The sequence below is a fragment of the Manacus candei genome, unplaced genomic scaffold (assembly GCF_025592945.1).
Source record: "Manacus candei isolate 608988 ecotype Guabito, Panama unplaced genomic scaffold, ASM2559294v1 h1tg000014l, whole genome shotgun sequence".
Classification (NCBI taxonomy): domain Eukaryota; kingdom Metazoa; phylum Chordata; class Aves; order Passeriformes; family Pipridae; genus Manacus; species Manacus candei.
Window position 1 is genome coordinate 25,793,676 of NW_026138062.1, and position 21,464 is coordinate 25,815,139.

A 21,464-nucleotide genomic window follows, 5' to 3' on the forward strand; every position below is an offset into this window, starting at 1 on the left:
CACACAGGCATCCTAATTAAATCCAATAAAAGACCTGCAAGTGGTGAGACGCAATCTCATACAGTAGCACAGTGGGAGCCAACAGGCTGGAAAGCACCTTCAAAAAAGATAATTGGAGATTCTGGTAGACAACTTATTGATCATGAGTCAGTATTGGGTCTCTGTGGCAAGGACAACCAAAGAACAGCATTGCCAGTAGGTCAAGAGAGGTCATCCTTCCCCTCTACTCAGCACTGGTGAGACATGTCTGTAGTGCTGGGTCTGGGCTCCCCAGTACCAGGGAGACACGAACCTATCCAAGCAAAGTCAAGGACCATGAAGATGATCAAGGGATCAGAGCAGCCCTCATATGAGAACACACTGAGAGAGCTGGGACCGTGCAGCCTATAAAAGAGAAGGCTCAGGGGATCTTAGCAACACATATAAAAATACCTGATGGGGGACTGGGTGGGGTGTAAGGATGACTGAGCCATCTTAGGGATGCCCAGAGACAGGATGGGAGGCAACGGGCACAAACTGATTCCAGGAAATTGCATTCAAAAGTAAAATGGGGTTTTTTTTCTGTTGAGCGTGGTCAAACATTCTAATAGGCTACCCATCTACAATGGCTGCAATAATAAAGAGGTTACCTTTTCACTAAGTGCACAGAAACAGTAGCTAACAGTCTGAAAATGAAATTATTTTCTGTATACACACCTACTCTCTCACCACTTCAACAATATAGGATGTTCTAATAATGCATTATATATTGCATTACCTGATAATGTTTTTTAAAAGCCAGTCCAAAGACTCAATCTTTTTATAGTCCTTTTCCTATTCTAGGGATGCTGTGCCTTTTTAGTAGAAAAAAACTCCTGCTAAATTGAGCACAGTGTTAAGTTTCTTCTAGTAATATTTAATCACTCATAAAACAGACCAACCTTGTGCATTCTTATCTAAGGTTAAAATTTTATAGGACAGGTGATAGCAAGAATGATCAAATACATAAGAAGTCAGTCAATATGTTTTACTATTAATGAATGATTTCCCTGTTTTGTTTACACATCAGAACTCCAATCACAGAATCACAGAATATGTTGAGTTGGAAGGGACCCACAAGAATCATTGAGTCCAACTCCTGGTCCTGCATAGGACCATCCCCAAGAGTCACATCATGTGCCTGAGAGTATTGTCCAAATGCTTCTTGAACTCTGTCAGGTTTGATGATGTGACCATTTCCTGGGGAGCCTGTTCCAGTGCCCAAACACCCTCTGGGTGAAGAACCATTTTCTAATAACCAGCCTAAACCTCCCCTGACACAACTTCAGGCCATTCCCTCAAGTCCTGTCACTGCTTACCAGTGCCTGTCCCTCCTCTTCCCTTCACGAGGAAGTTGTGGACTGCAATGAGGTCTCCCCTCAGTCTTCTCTTCTCCAGGCTGAACAGACCAAGTGACCTCAGCTGCTCCTCATATGGCTTTCCCTCAAGGCCCTTCACCATCTTCACTTCTCTCCTTTGGACACTCTCTAACAGCCTAATATCTTTCTTATATTGTGATGACCAAAACTGCACACCAATGACACTGACAAAAATACAACCAATCTGCTTTCCAGATTAGCCAAAAACTAGTATTTTCATTTGTTTTGTTTCACAGAAGGAAAAAATACGAACACCTATTACTGAGACGTATCAACTACAATTTCATTTAGAAAGCAGTCAGAACAACTTCAGTAGCATTCTTAATTGAATATAGTTTCTTAAAAGAATATATGTAGTTGAGCATAATATATGTGTGTGTGTGTGTGTGTGTGTGTGAACATCTCTCTTGGTTACTGTGTGCCTCTCAAGGAGTTCATTTAGCACATTTCTATTTCCATTCAAATTTATAAACAGCCAATAAATCAGAAAATACACAGTGATCACTTATACTGACAGTTGTACTACAGAGATGAGGGGCTGAAAGAAACTTTCAAGTTATATGATTTCTCACTAGTGGAGTGATAAAGTTCTGATTGGATTACATGACTGAGCTTAGTCTAAGGAAAGCTTCTGGACAGCTTCAGGTAGGAAAGATCCTTTCTGATTAGGTAGCTATAATTGCACAAGAATACCCATGAAGATCAGACCTATGGTCCACCTAGCTCTGCATTTTGTGCTCTAGTAGCTGATAGCAACAATCTATAAAAAGGACAGAATAAATATATAATGGCATTACTAGAATGGTCTCTTGGTCTCCAGCTGTTTGTAATTCAAAGACTTTGCAGCTGCATTTAACAGCTTTCAATGGATAAAAGCTGCCAGAGAAATCAAGTAACTTTTGTCAGTAAGCTTCAGAGCAAGAATATTTTGGTATGTAGTAACAACACTGTACTTCTGTACAACCACTGAGGTACTGCTGAGTGAAGATAAGCGTCATAGCGAACAGCATAGAAACAGAAGCAGCAGTAGACTCAGTTTGAAGGAAGAGTCAGAGACATGACCTTCCAATCAGCTAGCTTTCCAACAATTACAGAGGAGGTTCTTGGCTCTTTTACAACCTTGGACCGAGGAAAGTAAAAATAAAGCATATCCTCCAATGCTTTGGGTAAGGATGTTTATTCCTCCCTTCCTCTGCAACTTGAGAGAAGAAACTTTTGATGATACAGAAAAAAAGAGAATAAAAGCATCGCATAGCAGGAGTGAAAGTTTAAAGAGGACTCTGATGTCTATCTCGTTATGAAGGAGATGTGAGTTAGTATTTGGAGTAGGAAATGCCTACTCAACCCAAAACCTACTACCTGTATAAATGTTAGAGCTCTTAACCCCAAAGATGGCTCCAGAGATTGTAATTATCTTGCATGGTAATGCCATTTTAAGTTTGAAGCATAGTTTTCACATTTGTTTAGAAATTTTACTGCTACAGCATAAATGGCAAGCGTTATGAGAATCTTCATCTACAGACATTACTTTATTGATCCTTAATTTTTTCAACAGTTCTGTTTGTTCTGACTATTTTTTCTCTCTCCCAAATACAGCTGCTATTTATTTTTTCAGGGCTTTGTGTAAACTTCAGTTTCACAAACCCCCTCAGCTGCTATCTCCAAAGATTCCACTTCTAAGTAAAATTTTCAGAAAGAAAATAATTATTTCTTCTAAACAACTTGCTCTTTTGGAGCTACTACTCAGTACAAACTAGTAGCAGCTGCTCCATTCTGATCCCATGGGTTGCAAATAACTGCATGAACCTCCATGTTTCAGAAAATTTAGCACGTTTGACACGTTTTTAGAACATGACCTGTGACTATTAGTTTTTAATTAATATACATACAGATCAGTTCTAGCTTTTTGCACAAAAACCATCCATTTGCCTGAACAGATAGGGTTTTGATGTATCTCATCTTTTGCTGTGGCTTCTGCAGATGTATCACACATTGGTTTTTCAGGGTTTTTTTGGTCGAACATACCTGTATTTTATCATTCTCTGTAGTATTTTCAACTATGAATCTGACAATTATTCTTGAGGGAACATCTGTTCTCAGTAGTTTACCCAGATTTATACTTTACTGTCAAAACAATACAATTGAAGCTGAAAAATAACCTCTATACTTAGGGACGTATCAGATGACATTTTCTTTCTAGTGTATTTGTAGCCAATGTCTGTCACATTTCCTTCTTCACATGTAGGACTTTTTTTTTTCTAATGTAAACGGATATTATGCAAAATTAGATCTACTTCCCAAACTTGTCATGAGCTTACTGTCAACTGTCTGCTAAGTATCGACATGAGTAAGTACTGAGTAGGCAACTCTGTAATGCCCCACAGTTCTTTGTGACCACTGTAATAATTTAACATAAGAACAAGAAGTTACACTTCTCACAGTTACAGAACTGAGTTATTTTCCATTGGATCCATAATAAAAGTGACTCTTAAGAATAAATTCAAATAACAGAAAGTGACCTCAGGAACCCTCTTGGTAAAAAGGGTCCAATTTGAGGATAAGTGTAGGCAATCATGGAACAACAGGAAGGAGTATTCAGTACCCGGAAGGAACTGAGATGAGTGGAGCACTTGAAATTCCAAAAGGGTAAACTCCCAAGAGAAGAGAGCCCTTACAGAAAATGCTTGTTGGATAGTAATGTTATATACTTTGTCATATATATCATTATCAGAGCTTTTGTCCACTTTACAGTAAATTTAGTTGCATGAAACATATTCCTAAATGTGCAAAAGCTAGCAATATACCATTTTCCAAAACTTGTGTTTTAGCCCAGCAGATATTTTAAAACATTTGTTAGAAACTAATGACATCATCTCAGTTGCAATGGAACATGAGCACATTTCTATAACCTGCGTCATTTGCAGTCCTTCACTCGCCTTAGACTAAAGGAATATTATTGACAACTGTTGAATCTCCTATCCCAGTGAGAAGAAATTAATAAAACAGAGGCCTTAAGAACTTGAGCTAAGCAGGGAAAGTAGGGTCTTTGGGGGTACTTACTAATATAAATAGGTTTGGGGATTTTTTAAATTTATTTCAAAGGTAAGCATTTTATCTGCTGGAATCTGAACTTTAATTACCTAATTACATTTACTATTTTCTTTGCTTAAACTGTCAGTACTGGGATCCATGGTGTCCTTTTGTTTTGCAGAACTCTACAGAACTAATGAAAATATTCATATTGCACAATGCAGTAGATAGTAATAAAATAGTAAATATCTGAAGAATCAAAACTGAAAACACACTTGGCAAGTTTGTGAGACATGAATGTCGGGTTTTTTTCCAAAACCAGATAAACAATATAAAACCTCTGCAAAAATAAATGCTGCAAAATTGATTAAGGTCATAACTGTTTAAATAAACTAAAAGATGTATTTAAAACCAGATGGTTGTGATAAAAGTGAAACTGAATAACACAACTGAAAACAAAGGAATAGTCTACATTGGAAATCAGATGTTTCATTTTGGCATTACTTAAGTACTTTTGCATAAGAAAAGGGCAGCCTTTGTAAATAACCACTGATAAAAGTGGCTTACTTAAATAGTATTCAAAGTAAGACACAATGAAGATGCCACAATGATGGAGTTCTCAATTATATTACAATAAATTTAGCTGGTATTATCGCAGTTATAGAATTGTCTACATTGTGATAAGACCAAAATAATTGATTGGTGTGCTTTTTACTAAGAATCTGAACAGCACAAGAAAGTATGTATCTGAATGTTAATAGTATGCAGACAAGTGGCATTTACATAAAGATCCCCTTCCGCTGGCTATTTACCTTTAGAAGGACAGTGTGTGATCGTTTGATCTAGATTCACAAAAGCAAGTAAAGCAATCTTACTGACAAAGCATCTCATGATGAATATCATTTTGCAATCTGGAGAATATTTAGAGGACAGGTTTTATTACCATAAATTTCAAAATACCAAGTATCATTCACTACTTAGTCAAAATATTTACTGATTCCACAATACTTTTTAAGTTAGGATGGAGGTGAAAGGAAAATATGAAGGTGATATTTTTACTATATCAACTAAAGACACAGCTTTTTTTATCAGTGAACTATTTGAGCTGTGATCATTAGGACATGTATGTGTTGCTAAATGTAAAGTAGAGACAGAGGATTTTAGCAAACTACAATTTAGAGGTATGTATATCTGACATCGGTTTCAGGTCTAAATCTCAAAAAAAATTTGCAAGAGAGCAAGTAAAACGATTTCATATAATAGCAAAAATCTATGGTCTTATTAGCAGAAGTCCTAATTTATATTGTAAAATGTTAAGGTTTTTCTAAAACATGCCATACTGCTTATTCATAAAAAACTACACATTTGACAAACTACAAAATTTTGATATATTTATATCTTAAATATAAAAGAATTGAACTTAAAACTTTATGAAGACTTATCACAAAGTACACATATTTATCTAGTTTTAGAAAACGATTATATCAACGCCAGACTCGGTGTAACAGTATTTCAAAGGCAGCCTAATGCAGAGGTATGGATGATAAAGCACAGGCTATGATCTAGATGACTCAGTTGTCAACCTATGTATCAAAGGCACAACATAGGTTAAGAAAGACTACTGTCATTTGTGAGAAGGCCAGTATATTGTAGGACCACCTCATATTTGAAGTAAATGTCAGTTACTACTGATGAAATTATTGTTTTCAACCTGAAGAAATTAGTTTAAACTCAAACTCAGAAGATACCTTAAATCCAGATCCATTTTCTTTTTGGGTTAATATGATATTTGTAATGTCAGTCACACCTGGTTTAACACAGTCCTAACATGCTATATGCAACTTATAATATGCAAGTCACATATTGTGTATATTTTAATAAAATTTATATTTTGTTACATATTTCCTTAAGTTGGGGGTTTCCCTGACAGTGGCAAGGCAGTTGGGACTAGATGATCCCTAAGGTCCATTCCAACCCCTTAACATTCTATGATTCTATATTAAGTTTTTGTAAATGCAAAAAAAGTCAGCAATACCCCCCAAATAACTAAAAAACTTTTGCAGTATTATGTAGGTCACTTTTATGCAAAGAAATGAATCCCAGTTTCCTCCACCTTGTGCAGTAAAAGGTCGCACCATAGGCAACAAATCCCTGCTCTTCAAATAGCTTCTAAAACAGATAAAAGATGAAGAAACCCAAAGAAAAGAACTTCAAGAATGAAGCAAAATCTAGGACAGGTTAAATGTCTGTTTTGCACATGAGACCAGTGGTTAACAAAACAAGTTTGGTATGATGATACAAATCTTGTTTAAGCACTACATAGCAGCTCAGGACTTGAAAGTTATTCAGTAACTTCTGAAAGCAGAAGCTCCAGAGTCATGAAGTAGTCACTAATGGCTAATTAATGGTCACTGAAAAATAAAGCACAACCTCAAGCACTGTGAAAAAACGATTGCTTTTCCATTAAGAAAAGAAGCAGCAGCTAAGCAAGAGCAAATCAAAGGCACTGCTGTGGCCTGCAGAATTAACACTCCCTGAAGCATTTTGCATCCTGTCATCTAAACCATTTTGTAAAAGAATAAGATCCCAAACTATGTGTGGGGAAGGAAAGCGAAGCTGGTAGAGAAGAAAAAATATATCTTCTTCAGTTCTGGCTTCCTTTGCAGAAGACCTCTCAAATTTCACTATGTCATCTGTCAACTAGGACCATCAATGGTAGCCATCACTGCCAACACTACAGTATCAACTCAATGGGATTTTATATCCACATTAAACTTAGGACACAGATGTTCAGGCTTTGACTATGTAGTGGTACTAACTGATTGAATGATAGCAAGAACTAATTATAGTGATAATGACAAATAATGCACAGGAGTAAGATAATAGCAAAACCAGTGCTGTTAATGACTTTCAGTCAAGTCCAGTAAAGTGTGGTTGGGTTATTCTTGGATTATTATTTTAGCTGTTTGTTTGATTTTTTTCTTGTTGCTGCTGATTCTTGGGGTATTTTAAAAAAAGAGAAAAACAGTTAAACTCCAAAGTAGTACACAGTACAGCGATACACAGACACTCCTAACTTTCAGGTCATTTTCAGTTAAAAAGCCATGTTACTGAAAAAAAAAGTTGAGATGTAGAGTACACTATGATCTGTCCACTGAGAAAAAAGAATATTGAAGACCATTTAGCATATATAATCTAATCTTTTCTCTTCTTCTAAGTATGCAACTGTTTGAAACCCAGAAAATAATTTCTGGGATGGTAACGTCAGTGAGTTTTCAGCTGCTTTATTCAAGCAATACTTGAAATACTGTTTCTACAGATCCAACATCTGATCCAGTCACCATGTAAAGAAATAATATGCAGCAAAAACCAATTACTCCACAGTCACACTCTAGGTAAGAGTTTTTGGTATTTTTACAGAGGGAGGACCTGGTTATGAATTTTTTAGCAGGTCAGATATAAACATTTTGTGACTGATTTACAGATTCTTAATGAGAAAAAAGCCTTTCCTTGACCTAGTTATAGCTAGGAAAAAAAGGGAGGGGGGATTTTTTTGATTGCTAAGAATCATAGCAACCTGCCTCTTCAATTAAATACTGTAAATACAGTTCTGGTAAGGTCGTCAAAATAATAATAATAATAATAATAATTTTAAAAAAATCCTACTTTTCATGCTGTTGTTGCTGTCCTTTCTGCTGCCACAATTTGGGTTTTCTAATAGACTTTTAAAAATGTGTTGCAAATAGGTACAAGAAACCTTACAACTTATCAGTAGCCAATTTAGTGAATATCAGACTCGAGGCATTTATAGCTTGAGGTGATCCTAACATCATCTTTTACTCTGATGTTTAGATCAGTCATTCCAGACTGAACTTTAGGTGGCTGCTTACAAGACCAAGAAACCTCTTTCTGTACTGTGTCAGGGACCTGAGTCGTGGCTGAGGCCCTGCCATAGTTGGTCTGTGGTTGTGCTCATCAATATGGCATAGGAAAATATTGTATAGTTTCGGCTGGGAACCGAACCTTGGAAAGAAGAACAAAAGATTAGGTTAACTGGTGGAAACTTGACATTTAGAAGAAGAAACAACAGAGCCGTTGTCGGCACGGAGTTGGTGTCATAAACCATTGTGGTCTTGTTTTGCGTGCTGGCCACATGTGAGCCAATGTCACAATTGGAAAATTCCACTCCTGTGAGGGGGATATAAGAGATGGTTCTGGGTTGGACAGGTGAGATGGACACGATTTTGATCCAGGGGACGCCCTGAAGGTGCATGGCCTGCCTGCCTCTCCCGCCAAGCACTATATTCCATGTCCTCCTGCTCAGCAGCTTTTCAGAAATCCAGGGGTCAGTGTGTATTAATTGCTATTGTGAGTAATGGAATAAAGTTGCTTTGCTCATACACTTCGTGTCTCAGTGTTTGTGATTTTGGGAATCCTCACAAACCTAGAACATGTACACTTACATGATTTAATAAAAAACCTGAGCTACTTAAAGACAAGATGGCTTGTGTGCTCCCTGGCACATTAGCTGAAGTGGTAAGGTTCACTACCAGAAGCCTATGTATACATGCGAGTATATGACGCAGAAGTGTCTAACGCTGGCATCTGTATTCTGGAAAGCCTGAACATCACATTATGAAGAACAGGACTTGAGGGTAGCTTTAACTTTCACTGAAAGACTATCAATTTTCCACTCAAAGCGCTATCAGTCATACATACAACATGTCTGAGAGAAATCTCTTTTGAAGCTGCAAACTGTGCATGAATGAAGATACCAGTTTTACCCTTTCCTAGTCTTCTGCAGACACCCTCTGTCTTCTGTTAGCTTTGAAAAGATTGTCACTGGTGGTCTTCTGATTTGGTCTTGAATTGTACTTCTAAAGAATTAGAAATTCTGTGTTCAGAGAGCAGTTGCCTGATTTCCCACCTTAAGAGAAAGCTCTAGTCTCACACCTCAAGATATGGATAGTCTTACAAAAATAAATCAGACTTTTGGTCTGAAACATCTCTGAAACTAAACAGACCTACTCTGGCTATTAGAGAAAACTGGAAGAGACAGATAATCATTTATGCCAAAGGTGCCAGCCAGGGCTTGAGTAGGGAACTGTTTAACAAGATCTGCTCAGGAAAAAAAAGAGTAGCTCATGGTAATTTATACAGTAAGACATGTATCATTCTGAAGGATTACAGAAGCTCAGTATGGGATAAAATACAGAAGTATAGAGGATCATCAGGCATCTTTTTTAGTAACAGAGTTCTCACAGTATCTGCCACCTCTTTAAATACAAAATATAGCATAAGTAACTTTAAAAATGCATGGCTCAGGAGTTTTTTGAGATGTTTCAATAGGGACCTGTTGAAATAACAATTGACATACTCAAAGAAAAATACAAAGTACTTTAGGAAGGGCTTATTCTCATAAAAGAACAAAAACGTGTATGCAACCTTAGTCAAAGAAAATGGTTTTGTGATTTTGAAAATGTCTTTTCTCAGGTAAAAAAGTATTCTGAGCATAACCGAACTTATACTTAGTCACACAAGGTTCAATATATTCCAATGGAAAAATAAAAGGTAGCACTATAAACTAAATTGAGAAAAACTGGTAATTAGGAAAGCTCATTAACAATATAAAATCTAAGAATTTCTTTGCTGAAAACTTTAACCAGTGAAAAATCATTCATCTATTCTGTTTTTTCTCAGAGTACATTCAGATAATGAAAAAATAGCCGATTTATTTCCAGTAAAATGCTTGGTAAAATGCATTTTCTACGTCACTTACCTGTTTTCATTTCTAACAAGCGCTTTTTCTTTTGTTGCCTCTCTTGTTTTTCTTTTTCTGCCTTCTCCTTAGCTATTTTAGCACGTCTCTGTTTTTCTTCTGCTTCCCTTCTTCTCATATTTTCTTTTACTGCTTGCTATGAAAAAAGTAATATAGAGTCCCATGAAAACTGAAGTCTTAGCAAAAACAAAGCCAAACCTTAAAAAAAAAAGCTTTCAAATCTCATCTCCTAACTAATCTTAATTTATCAAACCAAATAAATATTTTACATTCCATTTTTAGTACATTTTATTCAGAAGAGTAAGGAAATTCAGAATAAATATATTAAAAGCACACTAATTGCCCCCAAATAAGGATTATACATTCAGCAAGAAACACATCGTAAGAATACACATGTAAGAAGAACTCAAAACATCTAAATCACTTTGTTTTACAAAATTGTAAGCAGCTAGTATTTGTATTTCTAGAATAGTTTCAACATTTATTCTTTCCCATGCAGCCACTAGAGCAAGAAAAACAAGGCTGTCTGGGTGACAGTGTTGCATTTTTCTTATTCTTATCTACATATGCATTAATTCACTGGGTTTATAAATTCTTGTCTTCTGGATAATATCTATGCAATATTGTTTATTTTGAATTATAAATAAGGACTCTCAAACCTCCAATGAAGCCAAAAGAGAACTATGAGTTTCAAAGTTTTTAAATCATAATTTTGCATATTCAGACATTAAGCAAAAGAACTGTGTCACATTGAATACATTTTTAACAAAAGTATTTTTGGATTACTTTTTCATTCTTTTAGTGTTAGCTATGTACATTGGTAAATTCTCAGTGCTCTAAGAATTTACATTTGCATTATATGTAAAGTGCACCCATTCTCATTGTAGAAAGCTTCTTTTTTCAGAACACAGTTACACAGAATCCCGTCTTTCACAATATATCAAAGTGGCCCCACCTACAAAATGGCTAGCATCTTCACAAGGTCTGAGGCACACAGGGATAATTAATGTCTCACATGTTGTTTTTAGCAGGAAAATGTCCAGACTGCACTCAGAAAAAAAATACTAGAGAATGGACTGAAGATTATTATATAGCACAGATGAATGTGGATTTACAGCAGTATTTCCAGGGGCACTGTACTATCACTGTAATAGATAGTGACCATAAGAAGGGGAAAGAAAAATATCAAATAGAACTTGTGAAGAAATACTTATCTTGGATAACTGGAGGAGAATAAACTTCCCATCATGAAATGACAATGAAATGGACTTTTTTACACAAAGCAAAACTGTACTTTCACACAGTCTTCTCCAAAGTAATCTGTCAAATTTCTTGATACAGGGGGAGGAGGTAAGAAGCCTACTACAAAATGCTAAAATTCTTGACTGAATTATTTTTAACAAATTCTTTGCCGATTTTCAGACTAGGCATTCTGTAGAATAAACTACTGGGTAAAACTCAAATGGGTCTTGAGCACAAGTAAATACACTTTCCTGACAAAGTGGCCAAGGATATTTCTACTTTGCATCTACTTTTTCCCCAAAATTAACACCAGTATGACTCAGCCTCAGACTGCCATCATTCAAATGTAGGTATCTCTTCTTTCCAATCACACTGATCAAGTAGGCTTGATTTTGTAGCTCACACCTTCATATTCAGTGCAAGTTGGAAGCTTTGGTGTATCACACCTTGCCTCCAGCCTTTCTCTAGCAGGACAGTGATCTTCCACAAATTCTATGTCACAGCTTAAAATTTCAGGCTGATGATGTCTTGGGTACCATTTAAGACACCTCTCCAGGGTACTAGGCACTTCTGGTGTTAGTTCTCCTTTGAGACATCAGGTAGACAGTTCTTCAAATTTCACTAACTGTATTAAGTATGCATCTCCCTGGACTAGAACACAATATTAGACACTCAAACTCACATGCAGATGCCAATGTTTTGAGGTCTATGCCCTAGAGTCAAATCCTATCCTACAAGTTCTATGTGTTTTCAACACAAAACGTGGCATACTAAGGCCTGGATTTTCTGAGATGGAAGAATTCTTGGGTTCCCTCATGTGCTTTCCAGTGTTGTCTCTAATTTTTGTTTAAGTATTTGCATCATATGAAAGAAAAACGGAGTTTAGGGAACAAACTCTTACTTGGTTGCTCCTCTTCTGGTTCTTGAAGTCATGTTTCTGTTGCAGAGTAACCTAGTGTCAATAGGAGCAAGGGGTTTCTACAATCTTATGATTAGTGTACTGTCTTGGACAGAAGAGTTGTTGGCTCAAGGCCTCTTCACTCCCTTTCCTACAACTGCAGGAAAATTCTAAGCATTAGACAAACAATTGCTTCATCTTGAAAGCTATCCTTCCAAGGAAAGGGATGAGCTAGTTAGCAGTCCCTGTGATGCTGTGAAAGCATAGAGGGAGGTTAACAGAGATGTCTGATACCTAGGATGTTCCACTGACAGTACCAGGAATTTAGCTTCAGAAGTTAAAGCACTGAAGGTAAAATGCTTCACCCCTTTTTTTGGATCTGGCCGACTAACTGTACTGTCCATTTGGTGCTCAGAGAGTGCAAATAATAGCTGTCACAGCTGCCAAATAACACTGAAGTACAAACTCCAGTCCAAAGTTAGCTATGAAACTCAAGTCTATGGCTTCAGATTTATACATGCTTTTTAAAAACTTTTAAAATATTTTCATTAATTAAGAATAAAAAAAGAAGAATTATAAGTAAGTGAATACTTTATGTAAATCATCAACTTTGTATAACAACAAGGATGACTGAACTTCAGCTCCCCACACCTACTGGTGATAAGTGGCCTTTTAGTTTTGGACTTTTTAATAAATCAATGATTTTTCAGCATTAAATTTACAAGTCTTTTGAACTAAATTTTATATGATAACAATCACTTTTAGTTTCTGTCAGTAACCTAGTCCAATACTAAACAATCCTGAAAATCAGACTTCAGGTGTCTCATGTTAGGCATCTCAAAAATCTTTTCTGGAAAGTCTCAAAACTGAGCAGCTACTCAATATTTTGTTTAGTGTCATTGAATGATAAGGGCTTGCATGCCTTATCTACACATCTTTTTCATATACCCTTCAAACTGCAAGACAGAATTATTAATTTTCCTCAAGGTTTCTTCTATCATACTCATAAATAATACCTAACCGTTTTGAAGCCCTAATTAATCTATCTTTATAGCACTGCTGTGAAGCAGAGGTTAATATCAGTGGTATTTTACAGACACAGAGAAGAAATATGGGAAAATTACTGTAAAGCACAACCACTCCCTTAGAGCCTCCATTTCAACATGAACCTAAGCAGTTAGAATTCTTTTTCTACAATATTTACATGGAAGGTGTGGTTTAAACATCAGAAGTTAAAGCAATATAACTATTTTGTAATATTTAGTAATTTTGAAATCAGACTATTGAGCTTCATATTAGGCATTGATCAAGTTAGGAAAACATAATCAATGCCCCTGTTGAAAAATCTGGCATATGTAATTTGTCAAGAAAAACTTTTTCTCATTGAAGATTGTGCTTTCTAGGTTTTTAGTTGCTAAACTCTGAAGCAGAAGAGACTTAGTAATCTTTAAATGCTCCAAATGTTTGCTAAATATGGGTTCCAGTTTAATTCCGGTCCTCAAAATAAACGGACATATGAATTTCAAACTGTTTCTCAGTATTTATGAAAGAAATAATTTTCCCTGTCTATATCTTCAGACATGTCTGAAATCCTTAAAAAACTCAACCAACCAAGTAAAACCAAAAAAGACGGGGAAACATGAAAGCACCTTAAATTAAGTGTGTTGTAATGATAAGCATCAGCCTGCCATGAGGAGTAGGTGGTAAAATGACTAAGTGAATCTTTCTACAGATCAACAGGCATTCGTTGGATCACTCCTCCGGATTTTGTCACAAAACTCATGCTCATATAACATTCCTGCAGGAGTGTAGTCAGTAAGTTAAGCTATGTAATCATAAGTAGCCAGATGTGACACAAACTACTTATTATCCAAATTCATATACAACTACATAACGTTACAAGAAATAACTTCTAAGAAAGATTAGGCATAAAATAAACATATTGTACCATGAACATGGTCCTGAAGTTGTTTAAGTCTGTTAAAAACTCCTCCACCGAAACTTTCTTCGGATCAATGGCATAATATCTCATCACGTTCTGATAGAGTTTTTCCATGTTCTCATGCATCCGTGAAAGTTTCTGAAAATCTTCTTTGGCATGACCTAGAAAGCTGTACACTGCTGTTAAGGTTGTAAGAATACTCAGTGAATCCAGTCAAACACACGGCTTTTACTTTACGTTGATTTGTATGTCATACACATTTTTTATTTCATCAAATGAAGACCAAAAGAATTCCTTCCATGTCATATATGCTTTCTAGTATTTACTGTGTATATTAGGCCTATGAATAAATTCAAGAACTTACACCAAAATATCTCAACCACTTTAAATTTAAAGATTATTCCGTTACCATATAATTTCATATGAAACAACGTGAAATGTATGGAACTAATATAACTTCAAGCACTTATGCAGTTTACTTAGTATCACTGTTTCCTTATTGAAGCTAAAAGCTTAGGTATATAAATTTCAATTTACATGGAATTTAGGTACAGATACCAATAATTAACCTGAATGCTTTATCAAGAAATAGTATAGTTCCTACTAAAATTAGAGTAAAAATAGAAATATTGATAAACAGTATTAGCACTGCCGGGTGGTAACTGTTTCACTCTTGAGCTTTTTGCAATGCACTCCTCTCTCAGCTTTGTTTAGAGGCTGAATCCCATTTGAATTTCACTATTAAATGTCTTTCTGGTTAGTGAAGGTTGCTTTTAAAATATCAAGTAAGAAGTTTATGGGGGATTTTTTTGTGATTTAGAATCCATGCCAGAAAGTCACACAATAACGTTCTCATGTACATGCAGGAAAGGAGAAATAATGCACTTTCACAACATTCTAATTGGTCACTACGATGTCTATTAGCTGGGTCTGTAAGGGCACAACAGCCTTCATTACAACAGTCTTGTAAAAAAGGGCTAACTAAACTCAAGATTTAAATGATTAAAGAAGATACATCTTCCATCACTCCTCAAATATTTAATTTCAGACTTTCTCCAACAAGGCTCTTTTGCCAGTATAAGCTTCTTTCCATGCTTCTACTGACTCCACAAGATGCAGCTTGTAAGAAGCTTCAGACTGCCTGTGCTGACTAACTAGCAACAGCTCAAAGAGTGCTGATGCTATGGGCCCACTTTTCTTCTGCATCAATTTGAATCTCTCTTCTTTACTTGGCTCCCAAGATGAGAATAGCACAGCACACAGAAAACTACTCTTTAGACCTGAGATTCTTAAAAATTATTAAGACTCTTAAAAAGCTGGTGGGACAGCAAGGAAAGTTGATGAGAAGTTAGTCTACAATTGCTGCCTAACTATTAAATAAAAAAGGATTATGAGAAACAAGTCATGACAAAACATAGGTTAGGACCATCAAAAGAAATGTCAGTAGTTCACAAAAACACCAGCAAATCAAAACAACAAAAACAGAGTGAAAATAGAAAAAAGGATTTCTACATATGTTTCCCTTTTTATCCTACAAATTTAGGATACTTATTTTTTGTGATTCTTAGATTATTAACAGAACTTATGGAAAGCTACATGTGTTTTGCAGTTACAAGGCTGCTTATTTCCACAGATTGGAAGGATAAAGGGAAATGAGATAAATGTGTTTTGTTGTCACTATGTATAAGTGCCAAATATCAAACTTTCCAATAACTTCCTCCCGTTTTCTAGGAAGAAGGAAAAAAAAAATTAAAATTATCAGTAAAATATAAACTTCATCTTGTAAATGCCAGAGAATGTCCTGAAAAGAACACTTGGGGAGTGAGGGATGTGAAAGACAAAATTTCTGTTACATTCTTCAAGACACAGCTGAAATTACAGCTATGTTAACAGAGTCCATACAAGCTGTATAGTTTATACTGTTAAAAGTGACTCTCCTTGAATCTTTGATGCACAGTTTTAAACACAAAATATGGCACTCTGGAAAGATGTTCTACTATCTAGTATTTCAATGCTAGACATGATGAATCCTGAGATTTTTATTTTCCATCTGGTGCATTATGGGATATCCCTAAGCTCTTGGCATTCTACTGAGACTGTGCTTCATTTTAGGTATCTTTAATAACTCCTCTTCCTTTTCTCCTTAAATATGGCTTTTGTTAGCCAGCCCTAGCTAAACTGGAGACAACAGGGAATATTACTGAGTACAGTAATCCCAACTGTAATTATTATGAACAGGTTGATATATATACATTATCAACTACACAATTCATTGGTTTTGGATGAATGAAGACAGAAGTACAGCTGAGCTGCAACACAGGTGGGAAGAAAAGGAAATCAAGAAGTTTGATATTTGTTAACTTTTTCTGAAGTGGCTTCACTTCACGGACTGCATTTTTGGACTCATGGGACTACAGATCATTCTGCTAATTAATGGAACAGGAAAGCAATGCAGAGTTGAGACAAGTAATATCTGTGGCAAAATTTCTAACACCTGTATGTTTGGTCTTGCATATTCTGACAGATCTTTTCATAGTGAACTGCTTGTCTGAAGTTTATACTCATTTTAATACATTATGGTATTTAAAATACTAATATAGTGCAGCATGTCAAGCCAAGTAAAAGCAGCTGTTACCCTAGAAGAGATAATGAATGATGTTATCTCCACCGTATATTTCCTTAAAAGACCCTAATATTCACCACTTGTGATATTTTCACAAACTAACCTACATATTAAGTCTAGACAATTGAAAAAGGAATACTGTTCTGCATATGAACAAAAAGATTAGCAGGTGCATAGATGCTGTATATATTTTAGCAGAATCTTCAAAGAGAACTGAGACTGCCACTACACTAGACAACAACAGCCTCCATAAAAACGTGGCTAACCTTTTGAAGACATGCTCAAAAAGACTTCAAGGTCACTCCAAAACATTTCAACAAATGATTTCCTACTAAGAGCAAGGGGTGTGAATGCTGTAGGTCTCTGTTAAGGATTTCCCACGTTTTGGGAAAACAGTTGCAATTGTCTGACAAATACATGTCAGAGACACTTCTTTTTATAAACATATACCAAGGTTCAACAGAAAAATTCTGTATCTGAATATAATAGTTCAAGAAACACTTAGAAATGTTTAGAGTACTTGTTCAATAATACCTTTTCTTTGATTCATTCCTACTTACCTCTGTGTTATAATACGAAAACAAATTGGCAGGTATTTGTATTACACAAATCTGCTGCACCCAGTGCTTGTATCCCATATATTACAAGCAAAACCAGTGTTAGCTGTAATACATGTGTGAAGTCCAGACCAGATACTAAAGACCCATACATAAAAATTACATACTTAAATTAAATTTACAGAGTTAACATCTTGTCCCTCCTCCAAAGAGCAACACACAACCTTTTTTTATCTGAAGAGCTCAGGTCCTGTAATCTTCCAAAGTCCTTAGGATGCAAGGACATCTTACAGACTTCAGTTTGATTATGTTGCACAGGGGGAACTTCAAACTATGAGGTCAATTAAGTAACCGACAGTTTGGGGGCAGCAAGTAGTCTCTTTGTTGCAGTTGAAATGGGTTTCTTGACTCAGGTTAAGTGCTGTTCCTTCCTTCCCTTTTTGCAATGTCAACAAATCAAATTAAATGGCAAGGAAAGAGGAACAGAGAATTGATCAAAAGAAAAGACTTTGTTCCTAGCTGAAAGGCAGTAAGTAATCAACTTATTGTCTCTCAAGAATTAGTTCCATAAGTTTCTGTAAAAAACACCATCAACTACCTTCACTGATAGGCTCAAAGTTGTCAAGAGTTTCTCAGCTGCTACTTGGAAAAGTCAGAAGATGTAAGTTGTACTGATAAAGAGCATGTTGACTAAATAATTTAATTAAACTTTTAATACACAATTTAAATACTCTCCATAAACCCACTAAATTTTTATTTTTAACGTACAAGTGTATTTTGTTCACTGTGCTTTTTTGGAACATTTCACTTGATGGCTTTAATACACTAGATCTGTATCAATTAAATATTCTTTGACTCTCCTAATTAAAGGAAACAGAAGAATTGTGATAATAACTATTATTTCTTTTCAGCTAGCATATGTACGATGGCTGACAAATTAACACAATCTAAAATATAGGAGAAATATTCATAATTACAGACTTTGTCAATAAAGGAGTGCACCAACTGTGCATACGTCTGACTTCCTAAAGAAACAAGAATGCTAATCAGTTCATTAGGGGGCTTTGGGTTGTGATATTTAGCGACAGGATGTAATAGCCTGCTTGTCCATGGAGCTTAATTGTATTCAGGATGAAAAATTATTTCCAACAAAGCACCATCCTTTCTTTTTCAGATTTCCTGCTGGTTTCTTTTCATGAGCTTCATGCTTTTCAAGACATCAGCATCACTCAGTTTTCCTTGTCATAGGAATAAAAGTAAAGACAGGTCCAGGTTTCATCATGCTGTGCAGGATTATCTAACCTTTACATCAAACATTTTCTGCTTCGTAATTTATTGAAGTTTCTGTTTTTCTAAAAGTGAGCTTCTTTAATTAGCGTGTTCACAGACATGCCTAGAAACCATATGCAACTTTGCTGTTTTGAAATTACTGCCTGTCTGCTGGGTCAGGTAGTAGGAGAGGGCGAACTATTTCTGTTCATAATATTTACTGTTCAAAATATTGTATTTGAATAGTCTAATACAATGTAATATGTAGTATGGTTGGTGTAAGGACTTAACACAGTTGCTTCTCTCAAACACTGTTCAGGTCACAGAAGGACTTTGCCATGAGATAAGCACAGAAGGGAGTGACAGGATGCCACTAACTCCAGGCCTAGTGGAGGTAAGATCTGGTTGGCACATCCTGAGTAATGCATCCAGGCAAAAATACCCACTATGGCAAACTGCGTAAAGAAGCAACTGCTTGTATGCATGCATATCACCTCAAAGATCACCTCAAGTTATGGGACAGATGGCATATGCAACCACCAAAGCCTCCTCCCATCCCCCGAACGTGCCTCTGTGGATACCGGAAACTTGGACTGTAAGTTAAATCATTGTAACAGGAACCTGAGATAAGATAATGGTGGTAGTATTGTCCAGGTGTTATCTCAGACCTAGGGTGAGGTTAACAAAGCTGGGGAAGAAGAATATATCACTGATAATGGACACGAAAAATGCAGAATTTATGGCCCACAAGGTAAGCCAGCTCAGCAACTGTGCTGAAATCAACTCCGACTGGGTAATTCTGGCAGGGGGAAATCACAACCCACCAACTCAAGAAACCCACTGACTCAAAAGAAGAGAAAGACTGAGCACGAGACTAATTAGGGTTAGATGTGAGGGAATAATTTAACCAATAGAATAAGAGAACTATGTAGCCAATGAGCATTAATTCCTTTGTTTGCTAAAATGTATAAATAGTGAAAAGTTTTGAATGACCTTGGGACCCCCACTACTGAGAAGCCCAGGGTGAACTACCACCAATGGGACACAACTGGATCCATGGAAGGTGACTATCCTCTGCTTAATCTCTCTCTGTCTCTCTCTCACTATTTCTCCCCTCTTTCTTCTATTTCTCTCTATCTCTCTACCTCACATTTACTGCTAAATAAAATCTGTATTACAGACTTTAGCATATGGTTTTGTTTGCACCTTAATTTGAGCAGAGGCATCTCCCACTAATCAAATTTAACAGTTGGTTTTACCTGTACTGATTTCTTATAACTAAGACCAAATATTCATCTTGCCTGTTTCTGACAGCAGTCAATACTCAAAGATTAGGGGAAAAAAGAAGAAAACTTGGCAATTATAGCATTATAATTCAACTGATGCAGTATTCAGTTTCCAGCAGTCTCCATGTTACTGATTCTTCTAAGCCAAAGCTACTGCTGGAGTATTCTGCTTAACAGCTTCTGATGTACAATCTTTAGTCAACTATCGAAGCCTGAGATGAAATTCATTCACGTTTTCAGCCTATACAACATCCTAAAAGTAAATTCTACAGTTTGTCTGTTGTCCAAGAAAACATTTCCATTACTATGTTTTAACCTGCTGAACAGTATTTCACATGGGATGAACCCTGGTTCTTTATAAGATACAATGAATATATTCATAACTTTCCTTCTGTATGGAATACAAAATTACAAGTACTTACTGTACTTACCGTATTTTCTTAACTTTTTTGATTTTCCACCTTCAGAGTTTTAATCTATTGAAACGCCTTATGCAGAAAGTATTGCCAACTGCTGCTCACTGCCACATCAGCAGGTATACAGCATACTTGTTGAGATGGGGTGATGGAAGAACTGATGATGTAAGAATATTGTTGATTTTTATACCATCTTAAAATGTTTTCTGCTTGCTTTTAACTGCAATTGTTCCCAATTGTTCTAATATAGTGTTTTCCCTCCAGATCTATTACTCTATAATCACTGAAGTTTACTTGCTGCTTTGCCAGCATCTGTCAGTATCTGCCTTTGACATGAGGATTTTTTTTAAAGATATTAATACAGGAAGAAAAAAACAATCCATCTTTTACTTAAGAAATTTCTTTACTTGATTCAGTTATGCTCTATTGACTTCCTACCTTTAACTGCATGATATAATAGACCTGCAAGGGGTGGTTTCTCTTTGCAAAACACACACTGACTGTCCCCTATCGTATTTTATCTCCAAAAAAATATATGTTCATTCTGTTTTTATTTAGTCTTCATCAGTTTTCTTGGTAGAGAAGCTGGACTTGCAGATCCTCCTTGCAGTTCTTCTAAAAGAACTTAGGGGCTTCTTTTCAGCTTTGACCTGGTCTAGTGGCAGGTGTCCCTGCCCACACCAGGGAGGTTGGAACCAGACAGTCTTTGAGGTTCCTTCCAACCCAAAGTATTCTATGATTCCTTTCTGTCTTGGGCTACTTTAGTTCATGTAAGAATCTGTAGTCCATTACGTTTATATTTTAGTTAATTTTAATTTTTTTTTCAAGTGTTTTGTGACCACTGGTTACTCCTGGGGATTTATTGCTATTTATTCTATATTAAGAAAAAAAATTCTACTGATTCTTTCATTTGACATCATCCTTCCATTCAAAATATTACACAGTAGGATCAACTGAAGTTCTCCGTAGAGAAAACTGATGTAAAAACCAAATTTTAGCTTTATGGCTATGGCCTACATCACAAT

General features: G+C 36.0%; 1 protein-coding gene across 1 annotated transcript in view; it reads right to left on the bottom strand.

Moving 5' to 3' along the window:
- DIAPH3 (diaphanous related formin 3) overlaps positions 1–21,464 on the bottom strand; it is a 204,700-nt gene that overhangs the window by 67,034 nt on the left and 116,202 nt on the right. Inside the window, exons 24-25 of the mRNA XM_051778911.1 lie at positions 14,295–14,459; positions 10,207–10,342 (exon numbers count right to left, since the gene is read on the bottom strand). Of these exons, the coding sequence (XP_051634871.1) occupies positions 10,207–10,342; positions 14,295–14,459 (301 nt within the window). The remainder of the gene's footprint in view (positions 1–10,206; positions 10,343–14,294; positions 14,460–21,464) is intronic.